The following is a 17,740-nucleotide window of genomic DNA, read 5'->3' as shown; positions in this document are numbered from 1 at the left end:
TCTTGCCGGCTGAAAAACAACCTTATGACATGGCTATTGACGTAGCCATGCTATCAGACATTTGGAATGATCTGGTACGAACTGGCCATAAATAAAGACACGTCACAGTGGTTTTGGAGTGGCAGAGGCATCCTCTCGCCGAGCCGAGCCCTGGCAGGCCAGCTGGAATCCAAAAGCCACGGGGATGTCTCCTGCGGGAGTCCATTTGTTGACAAACTCATGGAAAATGAGATGATGACAGTTCAGCATTGCACTTTGAAGATTTCAGACCATGGAGTCCTGGGGCTTCGCCCACATGCAGCACTTCTTGCCAGGGTACTTACACACTCTACATAATTGTGACTTTGAACTCACTCACATGGTGGTCACACTGAGTGTAACAAACACAGTGACATCAGGCTCCGGCTTACTCCCGCTATCTGACTCAGTTAGTGGTCTCTACTGCGAATGAATCAAACTGCCTCAACGGCCATGAGAGAGGGCACAGTGAGGGGCACAGTGAGGGGTCAGTGAGATGTTAGAGAAGAAAAACGAAATGAAAGTATAAACACCAGTGAACACAAAGTGTCATTATGTTTATCACGTAACATATTTTAATTATGTAAATATAGTCATAATAGGTATCCTTGATGAGCACTGATTAGGACAAGCTTTGTATCTGATAATAAATAATACTTTTAACGAATAAGTTCATTAAATACAATTAAGCAAAAATAGGAGCATTTGTTTTACCGAGTGTAAAATCACCCCTTTTCTGTTTTAACAAATTAAAAATAGATTTTATGTCTGTCTTCGAGCAGAATACGCTTCCTCATTTCAGCTACTTTGAATAATTTATTTTAGTCTTATTGATTCCCTATCACAGGCCGCAGCAGTTATCTAAAAATCTTTCCGAATGACCTCGTTAAGTGCTTTCTGTGGCTACCACAGCAGGGCAACTTTTGCCGTATCGATGCTTATTTGCATTTACTATTTAATTTTGACTGGCAAAAAATTTTCATTACATAACTGGAAATGCAAAATATGCACTGCGCAGTCAGTTTCTCTAGTGATCACTGTAGTTCTCCCCATACGAGGAGTTATTTAAAAGTCACAATAAATAGGCTGTACGTGTTGATAAGCAGCGTGTCTGTTTATTGTAATTGTGCTGGTTCACAGTTGACTTGACTGCCTACAGCAGTTTGTATAAATTTGTGCTCATCACAGCCTCCTATAGGCATGTTGATGGAAATTATTAGTTCAGGTGCACTGCCCTAATAGGTGAAGGCGCAACATATTTTAGCAGTTCATGCCATTTTAACCTTTGTGTGAAAAATGTTTTAATTTGCAGACTACATGAGGGAAATTGGATAACAGGCTGTGAGCCTAGCAATTAATGTTCTAATTCCCTGCCAACTGGTGGTGAAGTGGTTAAAGCCGTTCCCTTGCAATCAAAGGACAGGATAGGTTTGAATCCCATGTCCTGCAGTAGTACTTTTGATCAAGGTTCTTATCCTGGATCTTTTTCCGTAAAAATTACCCTGCTCCATAAAAGAGTAAATAATTGTGAGCAGCTCAGTATACAAACTTCGTTGTATGAGTTGCTTTGGTAAAAAGCATTAGACAATGAGTAAATAATGTCTGAAAACCTTAAATGACGGAGACCATATTCTTCTTGCTTCTGTTGGCCATTGCTTTGACTAGTGAACTTACTTAGAAGATTCTTTCCGCATGAGCTGCATGTGTCAGTGTTCGCTGGCGGTTCGGATGGAACAGAGGCGCTGGCACCTCGCCGTGTCCTTGAGCGCCTTCCCTCTTCCTGTCTCCCTCCCAGAAGGTTCCCTCAAAGTGGGTCACAGTGCTAAGCTCCACATGACCTGCAGGAAATCTCAATGTGAAAACACGCAAGGTGTTTTTCTGACACTTTCTGAGCGAGTTAACACGAAGTGTGTGTGAACGCAACGTTTGCTGTTTGGCAGGACTGTGCACTGTTGGATCTGGGTCGAAACACATTGGAGTGGTGTTCTGGGTCTGCTGGGCGACTGAAGCGTAGACTCTGTGGGGTCACATGTGTGACGTTCAGGGAGAACTTGCCTGTTTTTGTGGGCCTCCAGCAGCGCACTGAGGTCTGACAGTGTGTCTCTACTTCTGCGGGCTCAGTGTTTGAATCACTCCTCTATTGCCATGGCAACACGGTTTCCAGAGACCCACAGGTGATGTGTACAGCGAAGCGGGGGAATCGGGTTTGTGCTGGAAATGAAAGAGAGCAGATGTCAGGGATTAGACACACACCCACACATTTGATGAAAGAATGTGCTCCTAATGTCCCCAGTTAAATGACACAGATGGGCACGGGAAGGCGGTAGGTGACATCGTTAAGTATCAAAGACCACGGATGTAATTTTGAAGACTACCTGTCAAATTAAAGCATTGTGTACTTTCTCTTATAATGTTTGTTAGAGATTTCATTATTTTTTTTTAGACAGAGGACTGCAGGGCATTCCTTGCCATAGGTTAAAAGTGTAGCGCAAACCCAGTAATTATTGCCTGCATGACACTTTAGCTACTGAGTCAAAAAGGCCTGATTTATTTTCTTTCACCTACTTGATCAGAGATTTTCAGAAATGATTAGTTTAAGGAAATGAATGTGAGGTCTGAAAACCAGACAGAAAATCCATTCATATACCTGACAATTATCGGGTGATGTGGAGTCTTTATTTATTTACTGATATGCTGCTTCCATAAATCAAACACATGTAAAAATTAGGCAGCTGAATTTTGTTGTTCACTGTGCGTATTATTACAAGATGGTAAAATTAAATATGTTAAACAGAGATGTAGAGTTGATAATGTTCAATAGTGATGTCCAGTTTGGAATGTGAGATTCTTGTTTTTCATACATCTTATGCCAGACTGAAAAATCAAATGCAATACTCATTTGAGCTTCCCTCGTTATTCATCCTCCACAGCTCGTGCACACCAAAATTCAAATGAAAATGTAAATTGGAATACGCGTTTAGTTTGTTATCTAGTACATACGACGCTGTGCCAAAAATCCACACTTTATGTGTACTTTACATGATGATCCGTCATTATTCTCTATGGGACTTTTTTGGGGATAAAGGGTTGGAAAGAAAACTGTTCTGCCTGTTCTATATTATAAGGCAATAAAACTGTTGTCTAGTTTGCAGTCCTTGCTCCAGGCTCCCAGCGGAGGGAACCGAGTTTTCACATGAAGTCCAGTCTTTTAGAACATGATAGTTTCATATGATTTCCACTGTGTACTGCGCTGATGGGCCATCTTTACAGTTGGTTCTAGTGACAGCACTCATGTTGATTTTCTTCTTTTCAACATATACATCCAGATATAAGATATAATTTCTGGCTTTTATACTATAAATATTATAATATGGGGTGTTACCAAATTTTTGAGTCTCAGTATTGCAATGAGGCATCAGATGTTATTGTTGATGGGCATTTTCTCCAATTGTTTTGCAGGAGGAGCCCTATGTGATTTTTAAGAAGTCAGACAAGCCCCTGTACGGGAATGACAGATTTGAGGGATACTGTATTGACCTGCTGAGGGAGCTGGCTAACATCTTGGGCTTCCGCTACAACGTGCAGCTGGTGAAGGATGGCAAGTATGGGGCTCAGGAGGAGACCACCGGACAATGGAATGGCTTGGTCAGGGAGCTCATGGACCACGTAAGAGAACATCGCTGTCCTCATTATCATCAGCTATTAATATCCTGGCTTTTAAGTGCAGCACACCACCATTCACTCTTCAGTGGAGAAAAGATGAAGTTTCTTGTAGGGTGAACCAACATCTACAACTGCTTGTCTCGGGGGGGGTTCGTGGTGAGCTGGAGCCTACCTGGCAATACAGGGCACAAGCCCGAAGGGGGAAGGGACACACCCAGGATGGGACACCAGTCTGCCGCAAGGCACCCCAAGCAGGGCTCGAACCCCAGACCCACCACACAGCAGACATAGGCCAAACCTTCCGCGCCCCTAGATTGAACCTCTAATAATATTTACGTCACACAATGTGAAAGTGTTATAAATTACATGTTTTCAAGAAGAATTTCTCTTGCCTAAGCTCCAAATGCACAAATATGTTATCTGAGCCCTATATTTTTAATATATTTCTTTGATGAAGAATTTATACTTTTAATGTCAAAGTGTTTAACAACATGAGGGGGCGCAGTGGCGCAGTGGGTTGGATCAGGTCCTGCTCTCCAGTGGGTCTGGAGTTCGAGTCCCGCTTGGGGTGCCTTGCGGCGGACGGTCATCCCGTCCTGGGTGTGTCCCCTCCCCCTCCGGCCTTACACCCTGTGTTGCTGGCTAGGCTCTGGTTCCCCGCGACCCTGTATGGGACAAGCGGTTCAGAAAGTGTGTGTGTGTGTGTTTAACAACTTTGTTGATTCATTTTCAGTACAGTTCAATTCAATTGCCTCAATAGGCATGGACATTAATTTATTTTACCAGCCAGATATTAATGCTGAGCTACTTCAATAACAGCCGTGCTTCTTGGAGCACCTGCATACAGACACTCGTATAGAGCTACCAATCATGCGTTTGTATGAAAACGAAACTGAAGAAAATAAAGGTATACAGAATTAATTTTTTGTGGTGAATCACAGCAAAGAAAAACCACTAAAATAGCAGCTCTTAAATCACATTCTGTTAAAATAAAAAGGTCTAGCTTTAGATTAGCACTTAACTGCAGTGAGACAGACTTGTTTTTCTGTCAAGGGACCGTTTTCTTTCCTAATTGGATTGCCCCTAACGCGTCCAGCACCGCTGACTTATGGCTTGCTTCTCTTTCATTTATGCTCCATGTGGACAGAACGCTGACCTGGCGGTAGCTCCTCTGGCCATTACGTACATGCGGGAGAAGGTCATCGACTTCTCCAAGCCCTTCATGACGCTGGGGATAAGTATTTTGTACCGGAAGCCCAACGGTACAAACCCCGGGGTTTTCTCCTTCCTCAACCCGCTCTCGCCTGATATCTGGATGTATATTCTGCTGGCTTACTTGGGTGTCAGTTGTGTGCTGTTTGTCATAGCCAGGTAACATGACAGTTTTAGCGCTTTTATATACCCTTATATATTTATATATTTCATATTCTATCTTTGATTTCATGACAGACTAAATCTTTCCAAATCCTAAGAATCTGGCACTGGGCAGAATTTCACCGATGTGCAGTTTTGAGAACCGTGGAAACATTTGAAAAGACAAAAACAGAACCTTTCCTATACCTAACAATTACTTTTAATAATTAACATCTTTCCATGACTAATTACAGCAGAAATTATTTTATAAGAAATTTAATTTCTGTACCACAAATGCAAAAGGCAGTCTTCCATCTCCCACTGAAATAAATACTTTTCTCCACACCAAACTAGGAAGGCACAAGTTCATCACTAGGTTTAAAAATTAAACATTTTACTATATACAGGTGGTCCCCGACTTACGATGGGGTTACGTTCCCCGAAACCCATCATAAGTCGAAAATATCGTAAGTTGAAAATGCATTTAATACACCTAATACACACCTCTGTGTGACAGACTGGGGGATGCGGATCGCTGCCGCTGCCCAGAATCGTGAGGGAGTATTACCCTGCGTATCGCTTGCCTGGGGAAAAATCATAATTCGAAGTATGGTTTCTACTGAATGTCTATTGCCAGCTCACCATTGTAAAGTCGAAAAAATCGCAAGTCGAACCATCATAAATCGGGGACCACCTGCATGTTGAGGAATGTATAGAAACATTGAGGGGTATTTCTCCAAGAATAAATTTACAAATCACCCACAGCTTGTTCAGATGGAACTTTATTAAACACAGAAGTGGAATATTTGGATAAAATTTGAATTATTTATGAAATATGTCATATTTCTTTATGTGCGGCCATCTTGTTTGGTGTTCATTTCAACACTGATATTTTGATGATGTTTGACATATAACGACAAAAACAACCTCAAAAAATCCATAAGTAGCATTTCCAAATGCTGTCGGCAAATTCCTTCCCAGTGCACGAGTCTGAAATTCCATCATGTAGGAAGAAAAAGGATTTTAAAACACAGTTTTTTGTCTGTTTAAGATGTAAGTGGGGTGTATGTTTTTGTGTGTGTTTCTGGCCAAATGTAAAGCCTTCCTTCTTCACAAAGCACCCCTCTTCAGTGACAACTCGCTGTAATGGAAGAATATAGCCACAGTGGGTCAATAGGATGGGAGACATGTAGAGGTAGTACATTTGCTCCACGAAGCAGAATATGGGCGACTGTGCAAAGGCAATTGTCTTCAGCCCTGCCACTTAGTCTGCTCCTCAAAGACTTGCTGTGATTTTACCGCCTCCAGCACCCTTCCTACTTGTTCTTGTTTTCTTTCACCTTGCTTCAAACAAAGTCAATGGTGGGACTTCGTAAGAGATGGTCACTGTACCATAAACAATGCGTTTAGTCCTGAGAAGATTCAGATAGTGGGAGTAACTGGAAGAAGGTGCCTGGTTTGGGGTTGGAGTCCACTTGGGGGCTCGCACCTTCCGTTGAGTGATTGTTAGGCCAACTACAACAACTAAAGCACAGAAGATGAAGGGATGGGGCGGAGGTGTGGGGTCTTGAAAGCATACGGAGAACCAAGGTTTGTGGAAGTTTAAATGATTTGTAATCCAGTGGTAGTCTCTGTATGGGCCAGTCTACTGCTTTTGTGCTGAATTGTTTTACACATCTGTTATGCTGGCTGACCTCACATCTCCTTGCACTGATTCAGGGAAACCCCTTCCATTACTTCCATTTTCCCCAACATCCATCCTGAGTTAATTAGCCATGACCAGACTCACTTTATCAGGTATGGTGCTCATTACTTATTATGTTCATTCCAGTATAGATTACACTCTCACAGCAAAATGTTTGGCCGTGATGCTTAATGAGAAGCTGAGTCAATAAGAAACGCTACTACCACATGACAGCAGTGCCCACCACTGACAAAGCGAGCGTTCCAGGCCAGCAAATGGTATTGAGAATGATAGCAATATCTTCTCTCTGTAAATATGCCTCTGAATAATGAGACAGTAAAGCTGACTTCTTTCTATTGAAAACAGTAGTTGTGCTGATGGAGTTCATGAGGAAGCATAATTCCTTGAGCAAGTCATTTACATGCTGCCATATTTTGACTAGATCAGCTGCCCAGGCTTTATGCTGCGTCCTTCCATCGCTTCTCATTGGGATGTGTTCCATGATGTTTCCCAGACCTGCACACACACACACACACACACACACACACACACGTTTTCTGAACCGCTTGTCCCATGTGGGGTCGCGGGGAACCGGAGCCTAACCCGGCGACTCAGGACGTAAGGCTGGAGGGGGAGGGGACACACCCAGGATGGGACACCAGTCCATCGCAAGGCACCCCAAGCGGGACTTGAACCCCAGACCCACTGGAGAGTAGGACCCGGCCAATCCACTGCGCCACCGCACCCCCCCTCCCAGACCTGCATTATGTACCATTTCTGAAAAGACCACTGCTCCTCACCGCCTTCTCCATCATCCTTCTATATTTCATCTATGACCAGAACGCCACTCAAACACATTTAACCTCATACGCTGCAGATGTGATTACCGATCCATGTTTGCTTTAACCTCTTGTACCAGCTGCTTTGCTTCTTGTTGTAACGGATTGTTATTTGAAGCACGGTGAGAGAAAAAAAGATCAAAAACACATGTTAACCATAGAACTTTTGGGGTGGCCACAGTCTACGGTAAACTCCTGGTAAACCTGATAGTTTTATGGTTAAAGATTTTTTAATGTTACTGGCAATCACACAAGTGAGAAAAGCAACAACTGTCATCTAAGTTGGTTCAGAATATGCACCTAATGTTTCGTGGTCTCTTTAAGAAAGAATATGGGTAAGTCAGCTTGTAATATCTCCCTTTCTCCTGTCTTATTTTTTTCAACTTTCTATAGCTTGTTGTTTTTAAAATACCTTTTAATTCAATATTTACTGAGTGGGTTCTGTATCAGTGGAGTGTGATTGCCTGCCAACACAATATGAACCACTTTGTATAATATTTTACTAGCAAAATTTTAATTTTTACAGTTTTTTTACTCAGGAAATGTACTAAACAACTGTAACCCAATAAATCTTTAGACTCTTATTGGATTGACAAATCTACTTAGTAAAAATAGATGAAAAAAATTCTGCCCATCAGATGCATCCAGTGCACAGAGATTGTGATGGAATAATGTTAGATAATACGAACAGAGGGTCATACTCCAAAATTCAAATATCTTTATGTACTTATATCTGAGGTTACAGATACTATACAATTTCCTTTGACTGAATTTACTAAATAATTTCTTTTAATAAGTGCATGTCAACTTCTTTTTGGTAAAATAATTGAAATTGTAAAAAAAAAAAAGATGACTATTTTGCAAAGTAATTCAGAAATCAGTAAAGAATGGCCCAACAGTGATTTCTTAGATGCTCATTTCATCAGTTGTTATTTTTCCACGCCTATGGCTACATAGAACAATCTGCAGACAAAAAAAATGCAAAGCCATAGTTTATCTGCCATGTGTGCCTACTGTCTTAGTATTTGTCTTAAATTAAATTAATGTCACTCATTTCTCCAAATGGTGACATTATCGAAAGAGATGCACGATTTTAAGTAAGGACGAAGGAGTAATAGTATGAAAGGCTGTAAGCATTGCTTGTTGTGACAAAATGTTGCAGTTTGATAGTAATATTACACCGTATTTCTTATGTTGTTTCTTAATTTAACCCGTTTCATTCCCCTTCTTTGCAGGTACAAGGAGATCTGTGTTTTCTCATCCTGTGTGTGTCTCCTGCTAAAACAGATGTGTGTTCTCTGTTGATTGTCGCAGGTTTAGCCCCTATGAGTGGTATAACCCCCATCCGTGCAACCCCGACTCTGATGTGGTGGAAAACAATTTCACGTTGCTAAATAGTTTCTGGTTCGGAGTTGGAGCTCTCATGCAGCAAGGTAGACGCCTCAGCCCTTTCTCCTGCCATGGTCCAACTAACCACTCTTTTGCTGGGGTAAAAGAGATTTAAACGGGCCAAGACTAATGCCTGGGGAGCCTCTGTGCATTTGGGAACCTACAGAGCCACATCACTAAGGTACCCAGAGAAGGGTTGGGGAAAACTGCTGCAGGTGCACCTGTGTAATATGGGTCACAGCAGGCCTTCTATAGTGTAATTCACTGCATAACAGCCCCATAGGTGCCCTGCTATAGGGATACTATCTATAACAGGCCCACCTTTGTTCAGGCAGGGAAGTCAGTGAAGAACATTGTGTCCCTGATCCCATTGGAATGGTTTGTTTTCACATCGTCTTAGCTCACCTGGAGCTCTACATTTATGGAAAAATACATCCGACTGACCCAAGGTGTAATAATTGAATTTATTTTAGTCCATGTCTTTTCTCAGCCTCAGGGACCCATGTATAAAGAGATAATGTATGATATGGGCAGAATGGCAGTTTTACCTCTTATTTCTTTACAGTTTTTCACTTGCCTGTGGTGTTTATTTTTCTTCCCATAAAAGTAGCTGTTTCAGAATGTGGCATAGCAGGTGCACAATGCAGGTAGAAAAATGCAGATGAAGACTGGGTGATGTGAGCAAAAGGAGGCGGAACTAAGGCAGGAAACCACTGGCATGTCTGCAGAGAGGTTCCTCTTGCATATGGTCTGTCATCCCCCAGAGAAAAAGTGGGTGGTGGTGTTTGGAAGTGACGTTACCTTGGGTACATGACAGTCAGCCCCAACCAGGTTTCATCCGGCTTGCTGATGCTGATGTGATCACTCGTGGGACCCAGGGAGAAATGGGCAGGCTTCTTGTTCCCTCAGACAAGGCATCCTGTAATTTTTTTTATCTGCTGTTTCATTTGCACGTATGGTTTTGCACCAGTGAAGCATCCGTTCTGCTGGACATCATGGATAATAACTCTTTGTTGGGTCCTATCTAACAATGTGCCTGAACAGATGATGGAGGGAACAAGTCCATCATTTTTTCCCAGGTTTTATTTCTCCATTTTAACCTCCATAGCAGAAGGCCAGAGCTGCACCTACCTCTCATGTCCCTTTCCTGTGCTTTATAGAGGGGCTAAGGAAATCATACTGAGAGCTACTCAAACAAAGATAGAATTTGTGAGCTCATTGGCAGACTCCCTCTCAGCTTTATATAGCCTCTTCATCTTCCCCATAGCCATTTACAAACTGTGACAGCACTAAAGACGGGAAATTATAGGAACTTCTCTTCATGTTTCCAGCCCTCACATGTCCTCATTACTGCAGTAAAAAAAAGTACAAGAAATGCAACAAAGTTGTCTATATAGTTTGTAATAAATGGTCCTGAAGAAACAAGTGAGATGTTTATTACAATCAGCAATAAAACTCTAATGAGTTCCAAGACCGTTATCCAGTTTTTAAAAATAACTACACTTTTAGTACTCTGTAAATAAAAGGCTTCTCATGGTAAAGTTTAGACGTGATCTTGACATGTTTTACATCCTGTCTCCTGTATTGTAACAGCAAATCAAGTTGCTGACAATTTTGGCATCAGCATGAAGACAAAAGTGAACTTTGTAATCAAAAAGAAAGGAAAAAACTAGATAATTTTAGAACTGAGCAACAGTGCTCAGAGCAAAAAGACAGTTCTGAAGTGTTACTTAGATGTCATATTACTTTGTGTGGTTGAAGGCATGTGTATTATATAAAAAAGGTAATAATGTGAAGAGAGTTCCATAAATATCAGAGACCTCAGTCACACACAGAAAGATTCTCTGTAAATCTCTCTTGAAAATTCCAGACTAAAATTAATTCAAGAGAGCACGTTTTTAAATTCACTGTAAAATGAGTGGGTGAGCTGTTTCATTTATTTATAATTTTTCTCCTTAAGCCTGCAGCATGCAGTTACTTAAATCAAGCCTCTGATGTACAGCATATTTAAATTTACCCTAGTTAGCCATGCCCTGCCCCTCTGTGCAAGGGGTTTAAACCCAACCTTGTCCTAAATACCTTGTATAGGGTAGAATCTGTGGGTTAACGTTTTTCCTCTGCTGTCCCACCATCACCAGGATCTGAGCTCATGCCCAAAGCTCTCTCCACTCGGATAGTTGGGGGCATCTGGTGGTTTTTCACGCTCATCATCATCTCTTCCTACACCGCTAACCTCGCAGCCTTCCTCACCGTGGAGCGCATGGAGTCACCCATCGACTCTGCCGACGACCTGGCCAAGCAAACCAAGATTGAGTATGGGACGGTGGAGGATGGCTCCACCATGACCTTCTTCAAGGTTCTGAAATGCATATTCAGCCCTTTCGAGTTTTTTCGTGTTCATCCGCTTTTATTTGAGTAAGCTAATGAAGTAATAAAATAATCTGAATCCAGCATATTCACATTTATTAAAACCCAACACGGGCTAAACACAAGAAAGACTTCTTTCCACTTCGTAACTAAAAACCCCAGGCTAACATACTAATCTGGATATTTATGAACTGGCACAAAATAATTTCACAACTTAGTTGTATAGTATGAGCTTATTATTTATCGTTCAGTATGTAGAGAAAAATGAAGCTGAAAGAAGAATCTGTTAAAATTAAGCACGCTTAACGCATTAGGACACCATCAGTTTGTCACATCTCAGTTTCACAGTATTTAGCTCTCATGTTTTTAATTAAGATCTTTATACTAGTGTGTTAGCCCTTGAGTAGGTAAAGTGTACAAATTAGCCTACACACACACACACGGTCTGAAACTGATTGTCCCAAGTGGGGTCGTGGTGAGCCGGAGCCTAACCTGGCTACACAGGGCTCAAGGCTGAAGGGGGGAGGGAACACACCCAGGACGGGACACCAGTCTATCACAAGGCAGGACTCAAACTCCAGACCCACCAGAGAGCAGGACCCAGTCAAACCCGCTGCGCCACCACACCCACGCAATAGGCCTATACATTAACAAAATTTATTTTACCCGGTGTTTTCAAAGAACTGTTGAAGGAACAGGCTCCAGTGCTAGTGAGAATGAATGTTCGGAATATTTCTCACATTTTGTCGAATAGCAGTCATGTTTCAGTGGGTTGTTTTAAATTATAGTGCTTTAATCAAAACGACTCCACCGAACGGCTGAGGGATTCGTCGCTTTTAGCAAAGCGTTGCTGCAGTGGACTGCTGTGGAGAGACTGCTTTGACAGTGCTCAACACTAAGTCGGTATTTTATTGTCCTTCTATTTCAAAGTACAGAATTGACAGTTGGAGGAACACGACTTGAGGAGTTGTTAAGGTGAAGGTTGTTTCCTAATGACTTCTTTGAAAAGCTTAACAACACCGTAGCTTAGCCTGTTTAGCTCACTTAATAAAGTGAGGCCCAGAACTGGATTCAGAGGGAAAAAACATGAAATCATTGCGTGCAACTTGGGTCTCATTCATCACTGCCACGCCGAAATGATGAACTTACTACTGGAACTGTTTGTGCGCTAGCACCGCATGCTAGGCTACAGTAGCTATGTTCTGTGGAGGAGAATGCCTGTTGCGTAAGAGGACATGGCGGAAGGTCTGCGTGAAGAAGGTAAAGAGAAGTCCCAAAAGAGCTGTCTGAATGTGTACTGCGTTCATTCATGTGTTACCTGTGGAAGATGCTGCAGTGCTACCATGAGCACTCAGCCGAGACAAAGAAAGAAGCAGTTCCAAGCAGACAGATGGGTGTCAAAGAGCACAGCTACTGCTCGAATCAAGGCCAGATATTTCGCTCTGTTATGGTTTCCAAGAGCTTCATATTTTTTGCATTTCAGGTTTTTGCGTTTTGGTTTTTGCTCTAACTTTGCTTTAATGAAGTAAACAGAAGGAACCATGTCACTCTTTAAATTCTCCATGAATTTAAATCTGGTAAAATTTGGTTTATGTTCCTTCTTTACAAAGATTATAATTACATGATAAAATAATACCCTTACCCATTCGTGATGTATATAACCATTTTTAATTAGGTATATTTCTGTTTTTTTTTTTTAGTTTTCTCTGTAACAATTTTAATATGCTGTTATTTTATTTTTTTTACTGAATATCTATCAAATAGCTTTTAATACTCACAAACATAGTAGGACCTATTGGTGATTACCAATGGAGATAGTGTAATATATTTAAAAAGAAGCTCTGAATAATTTGTTTATGAGTAATTTGTTAGAGGTGTATTATACTACAAGTTTTTGCTTGTAGGATTTTTCTGCTAGGAGATACCAAGTTGTTTTGATTGAAAAAAGAGACACTACTATAACTCTGCTGCAGGGTAATTATGTTCCTCTTCACCATGCTTCCGTTCTTGCCACTTCTTCCTTCTTATGTTCAGAAAACAAAGATATCAACGTACGAAAAGATGTGGGAGTTCATGAGCAGCCGGAGGCACTCGGTAATGGTGAAGAGCGTAGAGGAGGGCATCCAGCGGGTGCTCACATCCGACTATGCCTTCCTCATGGAGTCCACAGCCATCGAGTACGTCACACAGCGCAACTGCAACCTGACGCAGGTCGGCGGCCTCATCGACTCCAAGGCCTATGGCGTGGCCACTCCTATGGGTATGATTAATAGAACCCGCCGGCATAGCTTTTAGTAACTTTCCCTTTTTTTGCTCATCTTGTATTAGAATAAGTGAAATATTTTGCTGCGGCCGTACAGTTGAATTAGTAGTGTCCAGTGTTCGACCTTCTTAACACCTAAACGGTATGGTGTTTTTCAACAACCGATGCTTTGAGGCATGAAGATATTCCACAGGGCTCTTCAGTGATAATACTGTTTTTCCTACTGTACTAATGTACCTTTGTTGGATAACCATTTGTGAATGCTTATGTAGTGCTTATGAATGCATAATTAACAGATTAAATTTATGGGGCAATAATGCAGATAACCTGTGCTAATTGTATAATAACTCACAATGTTCATTAAAATTTAAATAAGTCAATGTTTACATGTGGACAAGGCTCTTCCAGCACTGATGCCTCATTCACCCCCCAGTAGGACACATCGCAATATATATTGTTCGTTGATATAATGAGAGAAATATGTGTGTGTGTACACACACATATGTTTTCCTTGACAGCCTGCTGACCTGAACAGAAAGTTTCATTTGCTTCGAAGATTTGCCAAAGCCATTGACAGGTGTCTGTTGGCAAACCACATCCTTTAGGGCATTTTGATAGTGACATGGGAATGCACACACATCTATCATGTTAAGATCTTTCCTGTTCCGCACTTTTGTAAGACAAAACTAACCCAGAGCCAAAAGCCAAAACCAGTCACTTTTATCAAACATCAGCATCCTTTTGACAGCTCCTTCCATCGCGCTCACGTTTCCATTCCCCGCGGTTGCATCCCTCGTGAGCCGTTTCAACACATGTCTCTGACACAAGGACTACTGATCACTCGAGGCCCTTTTTGGCTGAGTTGCTTTCAGGCGGTTTGCGAAATAGCTTAAACTGTGTTAGGGTGCCTGTTTGGTTCAAGGCGAAACAGTCACACAGTTCAGGGATAATAGAAAGCTAAATCTCTCGCTGGGCTGAAAAATGCGCCTTTTGTGGCAAGACTATTAATGCACCTCATTTAAATATTCATGCGAAGAGGCAGCGCAGCGGGGAATCAGTCAGTATTACTCTCCTTTGATCTGATCGGATCTACCGCTGTGGATTTATGCACAGGGTTTAGCACTTTTTCTTAATTTGTGGATTTCACCCATCCGTTGTACGTGCCAGCGCTGAGAGTAAGACGCTTGGTAATTGGGACCAGTAAGGCAAGGTACGGATGACAGGATGTCAGCGCACACTTCTTCATTACAGTGCTTTTGTTCTGCTCATAATTAAGAAGCCAAGTGGGAAGGGGGTTTATAATAGTTTGTAACGGCACATCAAATCATTACACATGGGCCTTGTGGAACAAGGGAGAAGCTTACAGGCTGTTGTTTGCTGCTCTGTATTTTCATTCTCAAAATGTTAAATGGTGTGGTTTGTGTGTAACATTGTAACTACTAGTCAAATTCCTTCACCTATTTAAATCTTTTCTGGCTTTTTGCCAGCAACCATTTGGGGTGATTTTTACACAGTTCTGCATGATACAAGACTTCATATTCCCTGTACTCTTATCCAACACACACACACACACTCACCGTACTTTTCCCACAGGCTCTCCATACCGAGACAAGATCACCATCGCCATCCTGCAGCTTCAGGAGGAAGGCAAGCTGCACATGATGAAGGAGAAGTGGTGGCGGGGCAATGGCTGCCCAGAAGAGGAGAGCAAGGAGGCGAGTGCACTTGGTGTGCAAAACATCGGAGGCATCTTCATTGTGCTGGCTGCTGGTCTGGTGCTCTCTGTGTTTGTAGCGGTGGGAGAGGTCCTCTACAAGTCCAGACAAAATGCTCAGCTGGAAAAGGTGAAGGACATTTCAGTACTGCTCTCATTGCAACTTGAAGAGCTAAGGTGTCTGAAACAGCTTACCAAGAATCTTATGTGAATACATCAAAAAGTCATAAATATTCATTAATAAATTCATATTTGTCACAGGTGCTAAATCGGGATTTGAAATACTCTTTTGTTCTTGGAATGAAGCAGTTCTTTTCTCTACTCCATGTAGCATTAACTTGTAGTGTATAAAAACTGACGAATTCTGTAACGGGCCTGCTTTTCAATAAATATCTCCTTTTTCTCTCCTCCACAGAGGTCCTTCTGCAGTGCCATGGTGGATGAACTGCGGGGGTCACTGAAATGCCAACGGCGGCTCAAGCAGAAGCCCCCAGCTCCGGTCCTGGTGAAAACGGAGGAAGTCATCAACATGCACACCTTCAACGACCGCAGGCTGCCCGGGAAGGAAACAATGGCGTAGGAGATGCCACCTCCCCCACAGCAGTGGGGAGGTGCAAAGGAGGACTGGGTGGCTGTTATTCCAGGCAGGTTGCTCAGGAGGAGATGGAAGAAATGTTTCCTGTGGAAATACTTGCGCTTAGGCAAAATCCAGCGTGTCACCTCAGTGCATTTGTTATCAATCACTGTAGAGGAATGTTGTGAATAACAGAGAGAGAAACAACCCTTGATGGAGCAGAGCACTCTGGGTACAGTGCCTATGTATTGGGACAGCCAGAATTTTTCTTAAAGTCTTTGGAGTAGAAAGTGGAGGTTTCAGCAACAACTTCCAAAGGCCTGCTGACTCTGAGAGCCGTCGAGAACACGCAGCCTCGCAAACTCATGCTCCAAGCAGAAATCCTGCAAACGCACTGCAACGGAACAAACGTCGCATAATAGTGATTTTGTTTTTTATAACACAAGAACGAACTATGTATTATTTCCTCCTAGATGTCGGAAAACGGAGCAACTGAGATGCATTTAAAGGCTGACGTTGTTTCTCAAAACAGTGAAATGTATTTGCAAAAGTTAGAAAATATGTTCCAAAAGCTGTGCGTTTGTGTTACTAGCTGTGTTTATCGCCACTAACATCATTCAGATATTGTGTGGACAGAGAGGATTATTTTAAACCTATTGTAACTGACATAATGTGCGTCTTTCTCTTTTCATGATTTCAGAAATTTTAAAATTCACCCGTCCAGTTCAGTGTCAGTCACCTGACCAAGTGGCTAATGTCTGATATCTTGAAGCTTTTAACATCTTGTTCCATGTTGCCTGAATGTAGACATTGGGGCAGTCCATTAACAGTCTAGAATGGTATTTATTGTTATTTATTGTTGAATTTATATTTTCACACCTGCTTTGTCCATGTACCTTTGTTCCTTGTATTTCTGCGTTTTACTTGGAGTCTTTTTTATTTTTTATTTTAGAACAGAATATTGTTTTATTATTTCAAGATGCAAGATTTGTATAAAAAAAGGTTTTTGTATAAAGACCAGTTTTCTAATACTTTTTATCAGCAAAACTGACCTACACGTGTGGGTCTGTAAATGACAGATTTGACCACCAACTCCCAAGGCCTGTATTGGCCTGTGGGGGTCAGTTGGTGGGTGGGTGTGGGGCTGGGTGACAAGCATGCCTGGTAGCACTGAAGCCAAGGTATAGTATTTTTATTGTGTAAAGGAACCATATCTGCTCTATTTTTACAGCAGGGAATATATAGAAATAAAGGCATTTAAATCAAGCTTCAGATGACCTACCAATATTGCTTATCATTCTTCACCACTGATTAAAAAAGTATTGTTAGTGTTCAAATGTGAAAAAAAGTGTTTCAATGGTTTAACAATAGGGAAAAAAAAATGTAAAAAATTAATTTGATCAAGAGGTTATAAAATGGTACAGAGATTTCAAGAATAAACCAGTATTAAAATCTATTCTTTCTGCATTCTTTGACTTGCTTCTTGGGATTGACAGTTTTAACCCCGGAAGGCTGGAACAATCGAACAGGCTTTTTCACTCTTTATATACCCACTGGCTCTGTAAGAACAAGGGGAAGTAATATGGTTCAATCAAGGCATTGACAGTTCAGTCAAGTGATTCAGAGCCTAGCTGGAGCCTAAGTTTATCATGCTGAATTATGGAGAGTCGTCCCACTACTGTACCTGACACGTTTGCTTGAGTTTTCTTCTGGATCTGTCATCACCCCTGCTGGCTTAATGTGAATTGACCTCTACATGTTACCATGGAAACAAAAATCGTAGCTTGCCAGTATTGTTCCTGCTGCCAAAGCCTGCGATGTTCAAAAAGAAAAATAGAAATTCCTAGATTAGAAATACACAGCAGGGCAGCAAAAT

At 41.7% G+C, this 17,740-nt stretch overlaps 1 protein-coding gene across 1 annotated transcript in view; it reads left to right on the top strand.

The window, feature by feature from the left end:
- LOC108929354 (glutamate receptor ionotropic, kainate 2-like) overlaps nt 1–17,231 on the top strand; it is a 60,587-nt gene extending 43,356 nt beyond the window's left edge. The window contains exons 10-16 of the mRNA XM_018743808.2: nt 3,478–3,684; nt 4,829–5,052; nt 8,872–8,990; nt 11,085–11,302; nt 13,348–13,573; nt 15,170–15,420; nt 15,706–17,231. Coding sequence (XP_018599324.1) covers nt 3,478–3,684; nt 4,829–5,052; nt 8,872–8,990; nt 11,085–11,302; nt 13,348–13,573; nt 15,170–15,420; nt 15,706–15,870 — 1,410 coding nt within the window. The 3' untranslated portion in view covers nt 15,871–17,231. The remainder of the gene's footprint in view (nt 1–3,477; nt 3,685–4,828; nt 5,053–8,871; nt 8,991–11,084; nt 11,303–13,347; nt 13,574–15,169; nt 15,421–15,705) is intronic.
- Nucleotides 17,232–17,740: the final 509 nt, after the last annotated feature.

This window comes from Scleropages formosus, chromosome 1, assembly GCF_900964775.1.
Source record: "Scleropages formosus chromosome 1, fSclFor1.1, whole genome shotgun sequence".
In the NCBI taxonomy this organism is placed as follows: Eukaryota; Metazoa; Chordata; class Actinopteri; order Osteoglossiformes; family Osteoglossidae; genus Scleropages; species Scleropages formosus.
Note: the sequence above shows the minus strand (reverse complement) of the source record. Positions and strands in the feature narration are given on the sequence as shown.